This window comes from Salvelinus fontinalis, chromosome 9 (genome assembly GCF_029448725.1).
Source record: "Salvelinus fontinalis isolate EN_2023a chromosome 9, ASM2944872v1, whole genome shotgun sequence".
Lineage (NCBI taxonomy): Eukaryota > Metazoa > Chordata > Actinopteri > Salmoniformes > Salmonidae > Salvelinus > Salvelinus fontinalis.
Genome location: NC_074673.1, coordinates 21,673,852 through 21,695,135, shown reverse-complemented (window position 1 = coordinate 21,695,135; position 21,284 = coordinate 21,673,852). Strand labels below are relative to the sequence as shown.

Genomic DNA, 21,284 nt, shown 5'->3' with positions numbered 1-21,284 from the left:
TCCACGTTGTGTTCGTTCATTTTCTTTGACGAAGTCTAAATATTATACAGTTTTAAAATTCATAGTTACAAAATGGCCACCATGCAGTCACAGTGTCTCACAGGCTTATTTCCTCAATACTAACCCTCTCTCTCACATTCTCTTCCTTTCCCCAGCTATAGCAAAGTCCCGTAGCTGCAGCCATGCTGGAGTGTTCCACGTGGAGGGAGAAGCTCGCTACTCGTTGACCTTTGATCTGGCCAAAAAACTGTGTGAGAGCCTGGGCGGCACCATCGCCAGCAAGGAACAGGTCACTGAGGCCCATGCCCAAGGCCTAGAGACCTGTAGGTGAGGTCACACATCCATCTTTATGACTACAGTGTCCTCTTAGGACCCACATGATGTGGTTTATCAACGGGTAAATAATTATATGGAAATCAGCAAAAGGACTCCGTAAGACTAAGCCAATGTTCCAATATCCACACGAGCGTACCATTTAGAATCAAGCAATGTATTGGACGTGTGTGGTATGCTAGCATGTATATTAAACCGGAAGTGTAAATCTTTCATGTATTTTTTTATTTGTAGTAGACTACTTACTCATTGAATGACATATTCTAAATTAAAACCGGTAATGGTAAAGAAATTGTAATATTTTGTATCCTTTTATCCTTATCTCAAGCTAAACACTTCTAGCAGTTTTGGTTGACTTTTTTACTACTTTACTGTTTAATCACCTATTTAAATAAAGGTTCAATAAAAAATAACCTCATGTTTTAGCATGATAATGCATGGCCCCATGTCCCAGTTCGTCCATGGCCTGCATACTCAACAGACATGTAACCTACTGAACATGTTTGGGATGCTCTCAGTCGACGAGTACGACAGCGTTTTCCAGTTCCCGCTAATATCCAGCAACTTTTTACAGACAATAAAGAGGAGTGAGACAACATTCCACAGGCCACAATCAACAGCATGCGAAGGAGATGTATCGCACAGCATGAGGCAACTAGTGGTCACACCATATAGTGACTGGTTTTCTGATCCATGCCCCTACATTTAAAAAAAAGAGTTATCTGTGACCAACAGATGCGTATCTGTATTCACAGTCATGTGAAATCCAAATGCTAATATTTGATTTTAGATATGGTTGGATCAGCAATGGAAATACCACCATCCTCAGACAGAAGGCCCATGTTAACTGTGCCAACAACATGACAGGAGTCTTCTTCCACCATGACACTCCGGACCAACCCTTTGATGCCTTCTGTTTCAATGCATCAGGTGAGTTTTTCTTTTTTTCATAGTTCATAGTTCATATTGACCAGGTTTGGCATGAGAACAGAGCTCTTTGAGAGACAATCACTAAAACACTTGTACATCTTAATGATTCTTGCCATTCTTAGAACTTGAACTGTAACATATGCTGGAGACAGTAACACATTTGTGCTTCATTCCTGATCCTTGATCCCAACCTCTGATTTTGACAGATTTGTCTATGAAGAACTGTGATTTGGCAATCAATCCTGATTCAACAGGACCAGAGAGTGTTCAGGTGACAGATGGAGACCTTGCTTCTGATGCTGCAGGTCAGTCCCGTCTTTTTCATCATCTACATTATCAACACCACAATCAATAGAATCAACAAAATCATGACATGTTCCATCTCCTATGTATTTCATACAGTATGCCAATCTGCGGCTACACTATCTAATAAGTAAGCCTTGTCCGAGCCCATAGGGGAGCCTATGGATCGGGAGCCTCCTGATTCTGTAGCATATGTACACCCCCTGGACAGGACGCTAGTCTGTCACAAGGTTTTAACTATCGCTTAAGACCCGTGGATCTTTACAATACTCCCTTTTTGTTTACAAGGCCCTACTTCATAAACTTCTGTCATATCTAACTTTGCTGTTGAAGTATAGACACTTGCGTTGCCTAACAGGATTGATTAACTATTGAGGTTCTTAGGGTCTCCACCGAGGTAAGTAAATCTGCTTTTATTTTTAACATACTGTATTGCTAGATCAAAATTCTAAATACATTTCATGTTGATGTTCTGATGCCGTTCGGGCAAGTTAAAGTATTGATCTGGGAATTATTTGTGGAGGAATATGATTATATATATAAAAGAAACGTCCTCTCACTGTCAAGTGTGTTTATTTTTAGCAAACTTCAAACTTTTTAGGGATCGGCGGGACATTCATAAATCATGCAGCGTCTTGTGTCACGATCGCAGACTTTAGAGAAAAAACAAATGTCGGTACATATAAGTGTCTTATAACTTGTTAATATAACTGCACTGTCCAATTTACAGTAGCTATTACTGCGAGAAAAAAAATGCTGTGCTATTGTTTGAGGAGAGCTCCTAACAACAAAACACTTTTTTCACCGTGATACGTTGGATAAATTTACCTCTGAAGGTGAAATGTGTACTTACATTCTGAAATCTTGCTCTGATTCATCATCCAAAGGGTCCCAGAGATATCATGAAGTGTAGTTTTGTTAGATAAAATCCTTTTTCATATCCTAAAAAGCGCCATATAGCACGCACGATCGATTTTGTATTTCCACTCGTTCAATTTGCAAAGAAAGGAATCTGTGAAAATCGAACCCTAAACGTTGTTTCAACCAGTCAAATCACATTTGTATGTATTCCTCAGAGATTCTAGAACGTAACCAGACTTCACTATATCATTAGGGGTGTAGTATATCCTATAGGACACCAAATCTGGTCAGAGGCCGACGCCTTCATGGCACGCCGATGACGCAGGTGGTCTTCACTTGATCGACTCTAACTTTGTCAAATAAGCACCAATCGGGGTTTAACAAAGCTAGCTAGATACCTGTATCTGTCGCAAAATGTATTCAGAGTTATGAAGTTATGAAAACTGGTTGTTTTGCAAATGTTGAACTTATAATATGGGTACTAATACTGGAAAAGCTAAATCAAAGTCCAAGTATACAGATTTTACGATATTCTTGCAGAAAAAAATGTAATATGAATGCAAATGTCTTCTCCACGATTTGACTTCACACTAAATGTCCATGACTTCACACTAAATGTCATGTAGTTAGCTCATACTTCAAGTTATCACTCTGAAACTTTGCACATACAATGCTTCCATCTTGTGGACACTATCGGAATTACCAGAGTGATGGCTTTAACAGTGACCTTTCTCTTGCATTTCAAAGATGGCGGTAAAAAACACTGGTTGTTTTTTTCTTTGTATTTTCTTCTACCAGATCTACTGTGTTATATTATCCTACATTCAAATTCAACCTTTCTAAGTGTTTCCTTTCAAATGGTACCAAGAATATGCATATCCTTGCTTCAGGGCCTCAGCTACAGGCAGTTAGATTTGGGTATGTCATTTATGCGAAAATTGAAATCAAATCAAATCCAATTTATTTATATAGCCTTTCTTATATCAGCTGATATCTCAAAGTGCTGTACAGAAACCCAGCCTAAAACCCCAAACAGTAAGCAATGCAGGTGTAGAAGCACAGTGGCTAGGAAAAACTCCCTAGAAAGGCCAAAACCTTAAGAAGTTTTAAGACATTGAGGTCAGTCAATGCGGACATTTCAAGAACTTCAAGTGCTTCAAGTGCAGTCGAAAAAACAATCAAGCACTATGATGAAACTGGCTCAAATGAAGACCGCCACAGGAAAAGAAGACCCAGAGTTATCTCTGCTGCAGAGGATAAGTTAATTTGAGTTAACTGCACCTGAGATTGCAGCCCAAATAAATGCTTCACAGAGTTCAAGTAACAGACACAACTCAACATCAACTGTTCAGAAGAGAATGTGTGAATCAGGCCTCAATGTTCGAATTGCTGCAAAGAAACCACTACTTTAAAAAATATGTATTTAACCTTTTAATCTTTATTTAACTAGGCAAATCAGTTAACTTCTTAGAACTAGGGGACGACATTTTCACTTTTGGATGAATTGGTGCCCAAATTGAACGGCCTCCTACTCTGTCCAAGACCATATGATATGCATATTATTATTACTATTGGATAGAAAACACTCTGAAGTTTCTAAAACTGTTTGAATTATATCTGTGAGTAAAACAGAACTCATATGGCAGGCAAACTTCCAAACAGGAAGTAAAAATTCTGAAATGGGTAGCTGTGAAAGTCATCGCCTATTCAATTTTCCTATATTTATGGTTCTGTATGCACTTCATACGCCTTCCACTAGATGTCAACAGGCAGTAGAACGTGGAATGAAGCGTCTAGCTTGATGTGGGACCGTATGAGAGCCATTGGAGTGACTGGACAGGCATATTGCCAGTTCTTGGCCACGCACACTGCGCATGTGATGTCCTTCCTTGCTATCGGTTATATAGATATGAAGAAATGCTCCGTTTGGGACGTTATTGGATATATATGAGAAAAACATCCTGAAGATTGATTCTCAACTGAGTTTGACCAGTTTATTCGATTTGTAATATCACTTTTTAAAGTTTTTGTTCATTAGCGTAAAATTGGATGGACACGTGAACTACACATGCTAGCCAAAGTTGCTAATTCGACAGAAGTAATGGACGTTATAAAACAAAACAACGATTTATTGTGGAACTAGGATTCCTGGCACTGCATTCTGATGAAAGATCATGAAAGGTAAGGGAATATTTATGTATTAATATTTATTTCGTATTTCTGTTGACTCCAACATGGCGGAGAATGGCTGAGCGCCGTCTCAGATTATTGCATGCTGTGCTTTTTACTAAAGTTATTTTTTTAATCTAACACAGCGGTTGCATTAAGAACCAGTGCATCTTTAATTAAATGTTAAACATGTATCTTTATCAAAGTTTTGTGATGAGTATTTCTGTATTTCACGTGGCTCTCTGTAAATACTCTCGCTATTTTGGAGCCATTTCTGAATGGCGCCAATGTAAAACCACGATTTCTGGCTATAAATATGTACATTATTGAACAAAACATAAATGTATTGTATAACATGATGTCATATGACTGTCATCTGATGAAGTTAATCAAAGGTTACTGATTCATTTTATCTCTATTTGTGGGTTTTGTGAAAGCTATCTTTGCTGTGAAAAAATGGCTGTGTTTTTTTGGATATGGTGTTGAGCTAACATATATGTTGTGTTTTCGCTGTAAAACATTTTAAAAATCGGACATGTTGGCTGGATTCACAAGATGTTTATCTTTCATTTCCTGTATTGGACTTGTGATTTCATGAAAGTATATTATATTATATCCCTGTGGCGCTAGGCTAGGCTATGCTAGTCAGTGTTTCTGATGACAATGATCCCGGATCCGGGATGGGTGGTTCAGAGTTAAGAACAAATTCTGATTTACAATGACGGCCTACACCGGCCAAACACAGACGACGCCTTATGGGTGCCTACTAAAGAACACCAATAAGGAGAGACTTGCTTGGGCCAAGAAACACAAGCAATGGACATTGGATCGGTGGAAATCTGTCCATTGGTCTGGAGTCCAAACTAAATATTTTTGTTTCTTTGTGACACACAGGGTAGGTGAACAGATGATCTCTGCAAGTGTTGTTCCCACCGTGAAGCATGGAGGAGGAGGTGTGATGATGTGGGGATGCTTTGCTTGTGACAGCGTTAGTGATTTATTTAGAATTCAAGGCACACTTAACCAGTCTACCACAGCATTCAGGCGATACTCCATCACATCTGGTTTGGGCTTAGTGGGACTGTCATGTGTTTTTTAACAGGACAATGACCCAACGCCTCCATCCAGTGTAAAGGCTATTTCCAGGTGACGTTGATTGAGAGAATGCCAAGAGTGTGCAAAGCTGTCATCAAGGCAAAGGGTGGCTACTTTGAAGAATCTAAAATATATTTTGATTTGTTTAACACTTTTTTGGTTACAACATGATTCCATATGTGTTATTTCATAGTTTTGATGTCTTTACTGTTATTCTACAATGTACAAAATAGTATGAATAAAGAAAAACCCTTGAATGAGTAGTTGTGTCCAAACCTTTGACTGGTGCTGTATATATATCAAATCAAAACAAATTGTATTGGTCACATGTGCCGAATACGACACCTTACCATGAATTGCTTACTTACAAGCCCTTAAGCCCTTATTAACTAACAATGCAGTTTTAAGAAAAATAATAGTTAAGAAAAGTTTAAAAAACTAGGGTAAAAATAAAAGAGCAACAATAAAATAACAATAACGATGCTGTCACGCCCTGGCCTTAGTATTCTTTGTTTTCTTTATTATTTTAGTTAGGTCAGAGTGTGACATGGGCAATGTATGTGTTTTTGGATTGTCTAGGGGTTTGTATGTTAAATGGGTCAGGTGTTTGTATGTCTATGGCTGCCTAGATTGGTTCTCAATTAGAGGCAGCTGTGGTTCATTGTCTCTGATTGAGAGCCATATTTAAGGCAGCCATAGGCATTGGGTTTTGTGGGTAATTGTCTATGTAGAACGTTTGTAGCTTTTGTATTGCACTTACGTTTGTAGCTTCACGGTCGTTTGTTGTTTTGTTTAGTTTTGTTATAAGTGTTCGTTTCGTGTTTCACTCGTCTCAAATAAAAGAGATGTATTTTTCACATGCTGCGCCTTGGTCCACTCATTATCCTCAAGACGATCGTGACAGAATTACCCACCAAACCGGGACCAAGCAGCGTGTTAAGCAGCAGCAGGAGCAGCGCATAAAGGATTCTTGGACTTAGGAGGAGATACTGGAAGGTACGGGACCTTGGGCTCAACCGGGAGAATATCGCCTCCCTCGTGAAGAGCTGGAGGCAGCTAAAGCCGAGAGGAGGCGATATGAGGAGGCAGCACGGAAGCAAGGCTGGAAGCCCGAGAGTCAAACCCAAAAATGTCTTGGGTGGGGGCTACAAGGGAGTGTGGCGAAGTCAGGTAGGAGACCTGCGCCAACTCCCCGAGCTTACCGTGGAGCGCGAAAGTACGGGCAGACACCGTGTTATGCGGTAGAGCGCACGGTGTCTCCTGTACGTGTGCATAGCCCGGTGCGGGTTGTTCCACCTCCCCGCACTGGCAGGGCTAGATTGAGTATTGAGCCGGATGTCATGAAGCCGGCCCAACGCATCTGGCCTCCAGTGCGTCTCCTCGGGCCGGCATACATGGCACCAGCCTTACGCATGGTGTCCCCAGTTCGCCTACACAACCCAGTGCGGGTTATTCCACCTCCCCGCACTGGTCGGGCTACGGGGAGCATACAACCAGGTAAGGTTGGGCAGGTTCAGTGCTCAAGGGAGCCAGTACGCCTGCACGGTCCGTTATTTCTCGCGCCACCTCCCCGCCCCAGCCCAGTACCACAAGTGCCTACACAACGCTCCAGGCTTCCAGTGTGTCTCCAGAGCCCTGTTCCTCCTCCACGCACTCGCCCTATGGTGCGTGTCTCCAGCCCGGTACCACCAGTTCCGGCACCACGCACCAAGCCTCCTGTACGTCTCTAGAATCATGTGTGCCCTGTTCCTGCTCCCCGCACTAGCCTTGAGGTGCGTGTCTCCAGTCCGGTACCACCAGTTCCGGCACCATGCACCAGGCCTACTGTGCGCCTCAGCAGGTCAGAGTTGGCCGTCTGCCCAACGCCGCATGCACTGCTCGTCTGCCCAGCACCGTCTGAGCTGCCTGCCTGCCCAGCGCCGTCTGAGCCATCCGTCTGCCCAGCGCCATCTGAGCCATCCGTCTGCCTAGCGCCATCTGAGCCATCCGTCTGCCCAGCGCCATCTGAGCCATCTGTCTGCCCAGCGCCATCTGAGCCATCCGTCTGCCCAGCACCATCTGAGCCATCCGTCTGCCCAGCGCCATCTGAGCCATCCGTCTGCCCAGCGCCATCTGAGCCATCCATCCGTCCCGTGCCGTCAGAGCCGTTCGTCAGTCAGGAGCCGTCAGAGCCGCCAGTCAGCCAGGATCTGCCAGAGCCGCCAACCAGCCAAGATCTTCCAGAGCCGCCAGTCAGCCAGGATATACCAGAGCTGCCAGTCAGCCAGGATCTGCCAGAGCCGCCAGTCAGCCAGGATCTGCCAGAGCCGCCAATCAGCCAGGATCTGCCAGAGCCGCCAGCCAGCCATGAGCAGCCAGAGTCACCAGCCAGCCATGAGCAGCCAGAGTCGCCAGCCAGCCATGAGCAGCCAGAGTCGCCAGCCAGCCATGAGCAGCCAGAGTCGCCAGCCAGCCATGAGCAGCCAGAGTCGCCAGCCAGCCATGAGCAGCCAGAGTCGCCAGCCAGCCATGAGCAGCCAGAGTCGCCAGCCAGCCAGGATCTTCCAGAGCCGCCAGTCAGCCAGGATCTACCAGAGACACCAAAGCTGGTATTGACAATGGTGGAGTGGGGGTCACGCCCCGCACCCGAGCCGCTGCCATAGGAAGGCCCACCCCGGACCCTCCCCTTCTGTGTTAGGTTTTGCGGCCGGTGTCCACACCTTTGGGGGGGGGGGGGGGGGGGGGTGTACTGTCACGCCCTGGCCTTAGTATTCTTTGTTTTCTTTATTATTCTAGTTAGGTCAGGGTGTGACATGGGGAATGTATGTGTTTTTGGATTGTCTAGGGGTTTGTATGTTAAATGGGTCAGTGTCTTGTCTAGGTGTTTGTATGTCTATGGCTGCCTAGATTGGTTCTCAATTAGAGGCAGCTGTGGTTCATTGTCTCTGATTGAGAGCCATATTTAAGGCAGCCATAGGCATTGGGTTTTGTGGGTAATTGTCTATGTAGAACGTTTGTAGCTTTTGCTATTACACTTACGTTTGTATGTCTATGGCTGCCTAGATTGGTTCTCAATTAGAGGCAGCTGTGGTTCATTGTCTCTGATTGAGAGCCATATTTAAGGCAGCCATAGGCATTGGGTTTTGTGGGTAATTGTCTATGTAGAACGTTTGTAGCTTTTGCTATTACACTTACGTTTGTAGCTTCACAGTCATTTGTTGTTTTGTTTCGTTTTGTTATAACCTGTCTAGCCCAGGCGTTCTGCTAGCGGAACTCCTCCCACATTCCACTGAAAATTTTTTTGAAATATTTAACTTTCACACATTAACAAGTCCAATACAGCAAATGAAAGATACACATCTTGTGAATCCAGTCAACATGTCCGATTTTTTAAATGTTCGACAGCGAAAACAGCACGTATATTTATGTTAGCTCACCACCAAATACAAAGAAGGACAGACATTTGATCCACCTGTCGTGTCAGATTTTGAAAATATGCTTTACAGCGAAAGCAATCCAAGCGTTTGTGTGAGTTTATCGATCACTAGACAAAACATTAAGAACACGTAGCAGCAATGTAGATTGGTAACGAAAGCCAGAAAAGCAATAAAATGAATCGCTTACCATTGATGATCTTCGGATGTTTGCACTCACGATACTCCCAGTTACACAATAAATGTTCCTTTTGTTCGATAAAGATAATTTTTATATCAAAAAACTCCATTTGTTTGGCTTGTGTTCAGTATTCCACAGCCTTAGGCAGGTCATTAAGTCTTGACGAAAATTCCAAATAGTATCCGTAAAGTTCGTAGAAACATGTCAAACGTTTTTAATAATCAATCCTCAGGTTGTTTTTAACATCAATAATCGAGAATATTTCAACCGGACTGTAAACTATTCAATACACGAGAGAAATAAAATGTCGAGCAACCAGTGTAGCGTGCATGAACTAATGGAAGGACATCCATCTATCCACTGACGCGTTTTGATAAATCTCGCTCATTTTTCAGAATAAAAGCTTGAAACTATGTCTAAAGACTGTTCACACCCTGAGGAAGCCATTGGAAAATGAATCTGGTTGATATCCCTTTAAATGGACGAAAGGCAGGCAAGGGAACAGTGATTTTTCAAAATAAGAGTCACTTCCGTGTTGGATTTCCTCAGGTTTTCGCCTGCAAAATCAGTTCTGTTATACTCACAGAAAATATTTTGACAGTTTTGGAAACGTTAGAGTGTTTTCTATCCTACTCTGTCAATTATATGCATCTTCTAGCATCTGGACCTGAGAAATAGGCAGCTTACATTGGGAACGTTATTTTTCCAAACATAAAAATTCTGCCCCCTAGCTTCAAGAGGTTTTAATATTGGCCAAATTATAATCATACCTGACTTTCGAAGGAATATTAAAGAAATATATGGGACGTGACCTGTAGGTCCTTATGCCACATTTAACTTTAAAAAACTCCCTCCAGAGGCCAACTATGCATTGGGAAGATCTAAAGGCAAGTATGTTTGTGACAGCCCTTTCACAGACTGTCCTTCACAACCAGACAACCAACCATTCCACTACTGGAGTATCCCCAGCATCATTCAGGCTGGATAATATTCCAGTTAGTCAAAGGGTCTCTTTGGTATGCAAGCAAACTGCAGAAATGGAAACTGATCACTCCACAGCCCCAATACCCTGCCAGATACAGGAAGGATACTACCCTTGTCGCTGTAGCTTGCTCAGAATGACCAGTTAGCTGTGCAAGCTGGTCAGGCCTGGGAACTACAACCACCACTGGCTACTTTGTCTCCTTACCCATTGAAGGACACACTCATGTTTATGTGGCCTACCCCCTCCACCCGGGCATTATTCTACACTGTTTGAGTTCAAGGGGCATGTCACAATATCTATCAATTTAACCACTTTTGCAGTCAAATTGTTTTCCTCAGCCATCCATTTCATATATGGGAGACATTAAAGATATGGAAAAACATGGTTGTGTTTTGTTATACCTCGGGGGGCCTTGCCACTAGCCTATTCCTCTCAATGGTGAATAAGGTGTTGTGAGGCAGAGATGCACAGAGTGACCCAAGATTATCTGATTGTCCCCAGTGGAAAACAGGTCTAATTTGGATGAAAACAACATGGCTGACATTAGCTAGCAACCTGCCCATGGTTATTGCAGATAACTGCACAACAGAGTCACTCTGAATGTGCTTTACAACCACCTGAAATTGACTGAATTTGGGTCTGTCAATTAGCAAATATTTATTCAACTGCCGACTGTCCTCCAAAAGTAGCTTAATATCTCTTACACATCCAGGGCAGCAGATATCCTAGTCGTTAGGGCGTTGGGAAAAATCTGTCAAAGTAACTTGAGCAACCCTACTTGCTCCAGGGTCGCTGTTGATAATGGCAGAGCCTTGCTGTGATTGCTGAGGGTGTCTCAGGGGGAGTGGGATATGCAGAAAACAAATTTACAATTCACATATGCGTATTAATATACACTTGCACATGTGTGAAATAGGACAAATATACTGCTACCACAGTCTTAATAAAAGGGTGATAGATATGTATTGCTATCTTAACAGACATCTTTTATATGATATGATTTATTGGTAATTCGATCTTCCATGTTCTCATTTCCTACAGAAACAGTACAGTAAATGCATGTGGAAATGACTTTGTAACTCGTTGTAATGACCAGTAAACAGATCATTACAATCTGGTACACAACAGATGATGTCATAGGTTACATAATGGATGTCAAAAGATAGGCGTGAGATCGCTTATCACCGTGATGATATCCACAATCATCTATCTGACAGGCTATTCATCTCCAGGTCAATTACAGGGCTGTCTCTAGTCTCCACAAGCTTCCTTCACTTCTCCATTCCTTTATGGTAATCACTGATCTATACAGTAGGTGATTGGACAGATGAAAGCATGTCTACCCCCCATTGCTTTCACACATCCAACTTTGACAGATTTGGAATAAGCTCTTGGAATGAGGGGATGTGTTTTGTGAATAATAGTTTTATATAGTTATAATTTTATATACAGTAGTTATAGTTTTATAATAGTTTTAATATCAGAACTGGGCTCATGCATCTTTCTGGTCTGTTTTCCCACAGGTGAAGCCACAGAGCAGCCTAAGACAGAGGAGGTCCCAGAGGAGAAGACAGACATCCAGACATATGCCCCAGCAGTGGTGGAGGACCAGGACCAGGTACAGCCAGAGGCCACAGAGGGAACCCCAGAGGACAGAGCCCAGCCTGAGGACAGAGCCAGCACAGAGCCTGACACAGTGGACACCACCTATGCACCTGAGAAACAGGGAGCCGAGAGCCCCACTGAGTTAGTTGAGGAAGTGGACCCGACCCAACCTGCATCCACTGAGGCTAGCCCAGAGGAACCAACATCAGGAGCTGAGGGTTGGGCCTCAGAGGGGGCAGCCACAGAGAGCCCTGTCGGGGCGGAAGAGCAGACTGAGGGTGATGAGACCCAGTCAGCCGGCCACAATGGGGTGCTGGCCACTGAGATGGAGGACACCACCGGGTCTGGGATGCTACCGACTGGCGCTGAGGAGGGGGCCTCTTCTATTGCACCACCTGTTCGACAGCCAGGAGAACCACAGGGCTCAGCCAGCGAGGAGGATGTGCAGGAGATAGTGCCAGAGCAGAAGGAGGGGGCAGAGGGTAAGGAATTACTCTGTTTGTTACATTCATAACATCACATGCAGAAGAGTGTTTTTTGCTTTGCTTTGTCATTCAGTTTGGTATCATGAACATGATTATAATGACAATGTATTTAATTTAAATAGCACACTTTAAAATACAAATGCATCTCAAGTAAATCATATATCATGTCAGAACAGAGAAACATAAGAGGTACAAAACAAGTGCCTGGCATTACCCTGCAACAATCATACTTTATATATATGATTTCTGTGACAGAATGAATGAAAAGCTTTCCCTGAGCCTGAAAATAGCAGTTGTGATACTCAAGGGCAGAAAGTCCCCCTGTACGTTTTGGTCCTAATGCAGATGCCAATCATTCTGCTGCTGCTGCAAAATGTTGAACCAGCAACCTTTGTACAGTCAGTGTGGTATGTATAAATGTTTACATGAGGTGTTCCTCTTTAGACCCCTGGTTACACCCCAGAGAGAGGAAATTGGTGGAATGTGGTTAGGAAGCCTAAACTAAAGATACATTCTGTGTTTATCTCAAATAGCCTTTTTTTGCTTCCACACAAAGATGTATTTAGCTACGTTTTTGTAAGCAAAAATATAAGCACCACCAAAAAAATTGGCACATCTCTATCATGAAACGTTTAATACTATGACATACATCTATAATGACAGAAATTGTTTTAAAAGTTTTACAAAATGTTTAAAGATGTATCAACTGATGGATGTGTACATCTTCAGTCATATAATTAATCAAAGCCATTTAATAGCTGGCAGAGTCTAGCCAGAATCACGACAACACATATCTATATAACATCACTGCCCTCTGGCTATACTGTACTGCTGTTTCCAAGGCGACTCAAAAATCTGTGCTTTCAAGGTGATTAATTGAATCATATCAATCTCTAAATATACATCTCTGTGTTTGTCATTCTCCTCAACACTTTTGTCAAGACATATTATCATGCAATCTCTAATACTGTCTTCTCTGACTGTAATAACTAGCACCATCTTTACCTGTTTTTATCTTTACATAAAAAGTAAGTATCCTTTACATTTTCTTGAAAGTGCTTAGTCTGAGAACTCAGAGAAGGATTCTTGGAACAGATAGCCTACCACCCACACACAGTCCGACTCTGGGAAGTTAAAGAACTAACCTCGCCCCCTGGTGTTGGGGTGTGAAATAGATTGTGGATTAAAACGCCAATTTCCACTCTTGTTTGTAATGTATTATCCGTGTGCATTTAAAGTTATATAAGAAGACATCTGGCACTAGGTATAAAAGCTATATCCAACTTTATATAATAATATTCAAGCGCAAGGAATCATTTGCATAGTCAGCTCTGGTTGCTGAAATAAGAATCTAAAAAACAAATGATAAAGTTGTAGTTTGATGACACTTTCATATAAAATAAGCACTCAGATTGACCACCATTCATGAAGAAATATTCCATGGAGGCTAGAAAGTTTGTCTTTCTCTGTGTGTCCTCTCCTCTGTGGAGTTTGTTTGAAGAAGGCTCCCCCTCTTGTGACCGGATGAGGGAGAGTGTGAAAGAGAGGAGCACTAGTACACCACTGGCTGTGCCTCAGCATGACTCTTCCTCTCAACTCCCCATCTGTACTGGCTCAAATTCTCAATACAAGAACTCTATATAAACAATCTCTGCATCCAATGATTTAATGTAATACACAGACCCTTTCAATACAGTAGCTAATATTTGGGTCCAATGCTCCTATAGCGTATTCCTATGGGGCATCAACTTGTATATTGAAGCACTGAATCATTCAGTCAAATCTATCTTAATAATCGTGTGTTTGTGCACTACTGTGCACCACTGAGATACACCTTAGCCCTGAATAGTGAATAGTGTAAGCAAGAGGACCCCCAAGTTGTGTTATGATATAACAACTGCTGGCCCACAGCCTTTTATTATTCATTACATTATAATTGGATTCTTATTCATTAGATGTATTTCTGTATTTTGATTATTTAATGCAGGGGTGTGAAACTCATTCCACGGAGGGCAGAGTGTCTGCAGGTTTTTCTTTTTCTTTCAGTTAAGACCTACTGTAAACAACCAGGTGAGGGGAGTTCCTTACCAATTAGCGACCATAATTCATCAATCAAGTACAAGGGTGAGCGAAAACCTGCAGACACTCGGCACTCCTTGGAATGAGTTTGACACCTGTGATCCAATGAGACAGTTTGGAAGTAGAGGGGGAGACGAAGAGGGATACGACAGGAGACACAGTAGGAAGTGTGGACGTAGGGATAGGACAGGAGACACAGTAGGAAGTGTGGACGTAGGGATAGGACAGGAGACACAGTAGGAAGTGTGGACGTAGGGATAGGACAGGAGACACAGTAGGAAGTGTGGACGTAGGGATAGGACAGGAGACACAGTAGGACGTGTGGACGTAGGGATAGGACAGGAGACACTGTAGGAAGTGTGGACGTAGGGATAGGACAGGAGACACAGTAGAATGTGTGGACGTAGGGATAGGACAGGAGACACAGTAGGACGTGTGGACGTAGGGATAGGACAGGAGACACAGTAGGACGTGTGGACGTAGGGATAGGACAGGAGACACAGTAGGACGTGTGGACGTAGGGATAGGACAGGAGATACAGTAGGACGTGTGGACGTAGGGATAGGACAGGAGACACAGTAGGACGTGTGGACGTAGGGATCGATCTGGTAGAGGATGTATTGCTATGGGGGGAATGACACCCCAAAATGTGCACTACTTTCTACCAGAGCCCTGTGTGAGAAATAGGGTGGCATTGATTTACCCTATGAGATACTAATCAGATAAACTGTTCTGTTCTGTGCTAAGGTTATGGGGAGTTTACAATATTGTTCTCATTATAACACTTGGCACAATGTCACTTTAATAATAGCAATAACTCATCAATTGCTTTGCAATTAAATGTTGTGATTCGCTCTCAGGTGCCAACTCTGCCCCAACGAGACACTTCCACATTCTTTAGTAGGTTCAGTTCATTCCACAGCTATGACATCAGCCCTGTTGTAGCACATGATTCCTGGTCATCACATGATAGTGTTCTACATCATCACATGATATTGCACTAAATCACAGTCTGTCAGTGCTCATGCCCAGGCCGTCTGTCTGATTGACAAGATGGACACAGGTTAACTAAGCACTTTTATTGTGGTCCACTGCACTCTGTGTGTGTTATCTGGGTGGACGTGTATGGCATCTGATGACACCAGTTAACATCTATGTGTAATTCATTTGTGAGGCATCAGAGATGTTTCTTTAACACTGTATCTCATTGTTCTCCCCATGTAGTCCCAGATCAGCCCATTCCCAGGGGGAGGATGAATCCAGGTGAGGGAGTAGCCCCTCCTCCAGCCGGGCACGAGAATAGTAGCACACCCGGTGAGTGGCCCACTACCCCTAATATCTCTGCCAGTAGTATTAATACTATTATTGTACATATCATGAGTGGTTAGTTCAATAATGGCCATGTAATTATCATGTATTATATGGTTTAATGCAGCGATTCTCAGTTGGTGGGTCGTAAACCAAATTTGGGTCGCGGGAGATTTGTGTGGGTCGCGGGAGGTTTTGTGTGGGTCGCGGGAGGTTTTGTGTGGGTCGCGGGAGGTTTTGTGTGGGTCACGGGTGTCTGAGTTTTTTTTATGAAAAGAAAATCCAGTCTGACCTTGAAATGACTTAAACCATGTGTGTGTAGAAACCATGACTGTGTGTAGAAATGATAATGAACTTACATGTTTAAACAATTTATCTTCAATCACAGTATTTTCAGTATAGAGCTATTAGCAGCGCTATGGTTGATTGTGTGGTCTTAAATCAGTGAGTTCATTAACAGTCAACATCAAGAATATGGGCAAAATGTATTTATTGACAATGAAAGAGGTGGGAATGTTGTTCCCTTGTCGTACAGTTGGTACATTTAATATCAATATAGCATTACAAATATTTTTCCAGATTTTATTTTGCCGATTCCTTTTAGCAATGTGAATATTGGGTCATGACTGAGACCACCTGGTTAAATTTGGGTCCCTAGGCAAAAAGAGTGGAGAACCACTGGTTTAATGGATTCATAATGTATTAATAATTGAGCAAACAATTTCATTTATATAGCACTTTTCAAAGCACTTTGCATTGTAAAGGGGCATATGCCACACCTCCAAGTGAGAGACATTATAGACATTAATTATTAATGTTATTCAACCTCTCTCATTTCTTTCCTCTGTGCAGATTGGCTGATTATTGTGGGAGTGGTTGTGGCAGTGGGCGCTCTTCTCCTCGTGTGTGCTGCTGTGGCCAAGCGGAAGAGGTAGGTCTCATTTCACCAATTGGAATTCTGATCGAAAATTAACTGTGTGCATTACTCCCTCTCTCTGTCTGTTATGTGGTGACAGTATCCTAATGTGTTCACTGCTCCCTCTCTCTGTCTGTTATGTGGTGACAGTATCCTAATGTGTTCACTGCTCACTCTCTCTGTCTGTTAGGTGGTGACAGTATCCTAATGTGTTCACTGCTCCCTCTCTCTGTCTGTTAGCTGGTGACAGTATCCTAATGTGTTCACTGCTCCCTCTCTCTGTCTGTTAGGTGGTGACAGTATCCTAATGTGTTCACTGCTCCCTCTCTCTGTCTGTTAGGTGGTGACAGTATCCTAATGTGTTCACTGCTCCCTCTCTCTGTCTGTTAGCTGGTGACAGTATCCTAATGTGTTCACTGCTCCCTCTCTCTGTCTGTTAGGTGGTGACAGTATCCTAATGTGTTCACTGCTTCCTCTCTCTGTCTGTTAGCTGGTGACAGTATCCTAATGTGTTCACTGCTCCCTCTCTCTGTCTGTTAGGTGGTGACAGTATCCTAATGTGTTCACTGCTCCCTCTCTCTGTCTGTTAGCTGGTGACAGTATCCTAATGTGTTCACTGCTCCCTCTCTCTGTCTGTTAGGTGGTGACAGTATCCTAATGTGTTCACTGCTCCCTCTCTCTGTCTGTTAGGTGGTGACAGTATCCTAATGTGTTCACTGCTTCCTTTCTCTGTCTGTTAGGTGGTGACAGTATCCTAATGTGTTCACTGCTCCCTCTCTCTGTCTGTTAGGTGGTGACAGTATCCTAATGTGTTCACTGCTTCCTCTCTCTGTCTGTTAGGTGGTGACAGTATCCTAATGTGTTCACTGCTTCCTCTCTCTGTCTGTTAGCTGGTGACAGTATCCTAATGTGTTCACTGCTTCCTCTCTCTGTCTGTTAGGTGGTGGCAGTATCCTAATGTGTTCACTGCTTCCTCTCTATGTCTGTTAGCTGGTGGCAGTATCCTAATGTGCTCACTGCTTCCTCTCTCTGTCTGTTAGGTGGTGACAGTATCCTAATGTGTTCACTGCTTCCTCTCTCTGTCTGTTAGCTGGTGACAGTATCCTAATGTGTTCACTGCTTCCTCTCTCTGTCTGTTAGGTGGTGACAGTATCCTAATGTGTTCACTGCTTCCTCTCTCTGTCTGTTAGGTGGTGACAGTATCCTAATATGTTCACTGCTTCCTCTCTCTGTCTGTTAGGTGGTGACAGTATCCTAATGTGTTCACTGCTTCCTCTCTCTGTCTGTTAGGTGGTGACAGTATCCTAATGTGTGCACTGCTTCCTCTCTCTGTCTGTTAGCTGATGACAGTATCCTAATGTGTCCACTTCTACCTTTCTCTGTCTGTTAGGTGGTGACAGTATCCTAATGCTAATGTGTTCACTGCTTCCTTTCTCTGTCTGTAGGCTGGTGACAGTATTCTAATGTGTTGACTGCCCTCTCTCTCTCTCTCTCTCTCTCTCTCTCTCTCTCTGTCTGTTAGCTGGTGACAGTATTCTAATGTGTTGACTGCTCTCTCTCTCTCTCTCTCTCTCTCTCTCTCTCTCTCTCTCTCTCTCTCTCTCTCTCTCTCTCTCTCTCTCTCTCTCTCTCTCTCTCTCTCTCTCTCTCTCTCTCTCTCTCTCTCTCTCTCTCTCTCTCTCTCTCTCTCTCTCTCTCTCTGTCTGTTAGCTGGTGCGGTCAGCAGCAGACCCTGATGATCACCAACAAGGATGGTAGTGACGGGAATGGGGCGGCGGCGTCCGTGGCTAGCTCCCGCGCCCAGGAGAGAGAGCAGGAGATGGTGACCCTGATGAACAAAGAGAAGATCCAGGAAAACGGCAACACAGAGGAGTTCACCGTTATCACACTGGATGAGTCCCCAGAGAAAGGACAGCTGGCATGAGAGAGGAGAGGAGGAGGACAAGGAGGAGAAGAGAGAGGGGGACAGAAGGATAGAGAAAGATGAGTAGCTATGGGAGTGCTGACACTGGGGCAGGACTAGAGAAGGTCTGGCTGAGGGTGGAGATGGACACTTTGGCCTGCTACCAAGCAGACAGACACATTGAACATGCCAGCTGGGGTTGGGTGGGGGATTTGTAAATGTAAGGGATGGTTAATACTCTATTGATTCTGTTGTTGTATTCTGCAGAGAATGGCTCGTTTGTCTCACCTTGTTACTAATGTGCAACATCGGAAACTGGCCAAGTCCTTTGCCTGTCTCTCAGATGGGCTAGCTAGACTGTTAAAGCCAAGATGAGCAGAATGCTACTTTCTACCCTGTTATGTCAGGTATGTGGTTAGGATTGGACAGTTTCCAGTCCTATGGTTTGGACTGTCTCTACAGCAGGGGTGTCAACCAAGGCTTCATACACACATGCTGATATTCACCCCTGCCTTTCAATCAGGTTGAAATTTTACCCTGCAGACCCTGTGACACTGGGGGACTGGAGGTTGACATCCCTGCTCTATGCCGGGATCTGAGTGGAGATGTTGAAGGGGTGTGTGTGTGTGTGTGTGTGTGTGTGTGTGTGTGTGTGTGTGTGTGTGTGTGTGTGTGTGTGTGTGTGTGTGTGTGTGTGTGTGTGTGTGTGTGTGTGTGTGTGTGTGTGTGTGTGTGTGTGTGTGTGTGTATGCACAGTATGTACTGTATGTGTGTATGTATGTGTGTGTGTGTGTGTATGCACAGTATGTACTGTATGTGTGTATGTATGTGTGAGGGGAGAGAGGAAGGGTGTTGATAAAGGCACAGGTGTGTGGGTGGGAGTTTTTAAAGGTGGGGGGTGGGGGTCTTGGTTTGCCCACCAAGACCAGTCGGAGGTTGAGGTTAAGGTTAAGGTTGAGGGGAAGGACATTGTTGATAGTGTGTCACTTGAAGCTTTTGAGGCATTGAGTTGGAAAAACAGGCGTGCAGAAATGTGAAAACTAAACAGACGTCATCAAATCATTTTGCTGGATGTTCATGGGATTAATATTGTTTATTTTGGATGGGTAAATGTGGGACGTTGTGGCCCACTGATGTCTATGCTCTTTATCATTCCCCTGTTTTCTTTCAATATCAACCTTCTGTATATTTCAATTGTTTCCTGTGGATTGGGATTTGTTTTTTACAAGAAAACACAACGAGATGTTAGTATTTTAATTTATGCAGTTTGGCTTTTTCTTGCTATTTTTGCTTCTGTATATAATGTACACGTACTTTCCAAATGCCTCAGCAACAGTTGTCATTCATCTTTTTTTGCATGCAATGCCCTTTAATGAAGAAATAAAAGCTGTCATATTTGAGAATTATTTAATCAAATTCAGAACCTATGGTCTTCAATTGTGATAGAACATTTGCAATAGTCAGAGTAGATATTGTATAAATCAACTTCATGTATAGTATTCAAGACTGTGCATTTTAAATACCTTTTTTTATGATGTCTATTAACATGGTCTGTATAAATAATACATTCATGTTGAGTAGCGTACAGGATTGTATGGAATATCAACAGCTTTCGGAGAATAGATGCAATGGTCAGATGTGGATGTTGGAGTACACGTATCACATCACCATATAAGTCACCTCATGCTATATTGACAGAAATGTGCCATTTACAATGACCTAGCACTGTGTAGTAATGCATTACACTGTGATGGAACCTAATAACTGTTGTTAACGGCCAACATGAAAATCAATGTACAATCCTGAGGAGTGACCGCGTCCCTCACTGACAAAATAATTGATCTGGCTGGACACACTGACAACAACACATGATCTGGACACAGATATTACAGTAATGGGCAGAAGAGAAGAGCTCCAAGCACAACTTTGGATTCTACTTCGCTGGGCTCCTTTGTAACAAAGCAGCAGAGGCCATCTTATTTCTGTGGCTTTCCCTGTTATGTGCATCAGAGAGAGGGAGGTTGATGAATTCATGTGTCTCTGGCTAGGAGCTCTGTGTCTCCATACTGATCCAGGTTCCAATGTGCCCATTGCTCCACACCTCCATGTGATTACATAATAATCTGTCTCTTTCTTTTATAGGCAAATCACTTTTATCTGTGATTGTCTGTGGATATTATGAATCCTCCCATATCAGTTCGACATTTGTCATGCCTTTTGAGTAAGCGACAGGACAAATGTGTGTCCCAGCTCTTTTGTGTGGCTTTTTGCCTCTGTTTTTATTCCTCTCCGATCTTGCTCTCATTTGATTCACTTTGAGGAAAATTAGAAATTGTATTAGAGTAGGAGTGTGTAATGATGAATTAATAAAACATTGTTAATGAGAAAATATGTGTAAAGTCATGGATGAAATAAATGTGTATAGAGGAAATGTTTGATTGTGGTGTTCATTCAGCGGGCAGTAGGGAGGGAAGGAGGGAAGGGAGAGAAAAGGGGTTGTCGGGAGAAGGAGAAAGTATGGTTGCCATGGTATCCCAGTCATGATGCTAGAGTATGTTTTTACCCAGGCAAGACAGAGAGACAGTAAGACAAAGACAGCCATTTTGAAAGCTGGAAAGGCCATGTCCTTGCATGTGTCTGTGATGACATCTTGAAAGGTTAAACCAGTCTCATATAGCTACTTCAGCGAAGTCCTCTAATATTCTAAAATAGTATCAG

General features: G+C 43.1%; 1 protein-coding gene across 1 annotated transcript in view; it reads left to right on the top strand.

The window, feature by feature from the left end:
* Positions 1-20,997, top strand: part of LOC129862270 (CD44 antigen-like) — a 42,748-nt gene extending 21,751 nt beyond the window's left edge. Inside the window, exons 2-8 of the mRNA XM_055933759.1 lie at positions 156-327; positions 1,124-1,263; positions 1,470-1,568; positions 11,794-12,357; positions 15,664-15,753; positions 16,600-16,678; positions 18,374-20,997. Of these exons, the coding sequence (XP_055789734.1) occupies positions 156-327; positions 1,124-1,263; positions 1,470-1,568; positions 11,794-12,357; positions 15,664-15,753; positions 16,600-16,678; positions 18,374-18,587 (1,358 nt within the window). The 3' untranslated portion in view covers positions 18,588-20,997. The remainder of the gene's footprint in view (positions 1-155; positions 328-1,123; positions 1,264-1,469; positions 1,569-11,793; positions 12,358-15,663; positions 15,754-16,599; positions 16,679-18,373) is intronic.
* The last annotated feature ends 287 nt before the right edge of the window (positions 20,998-21,284 follow it).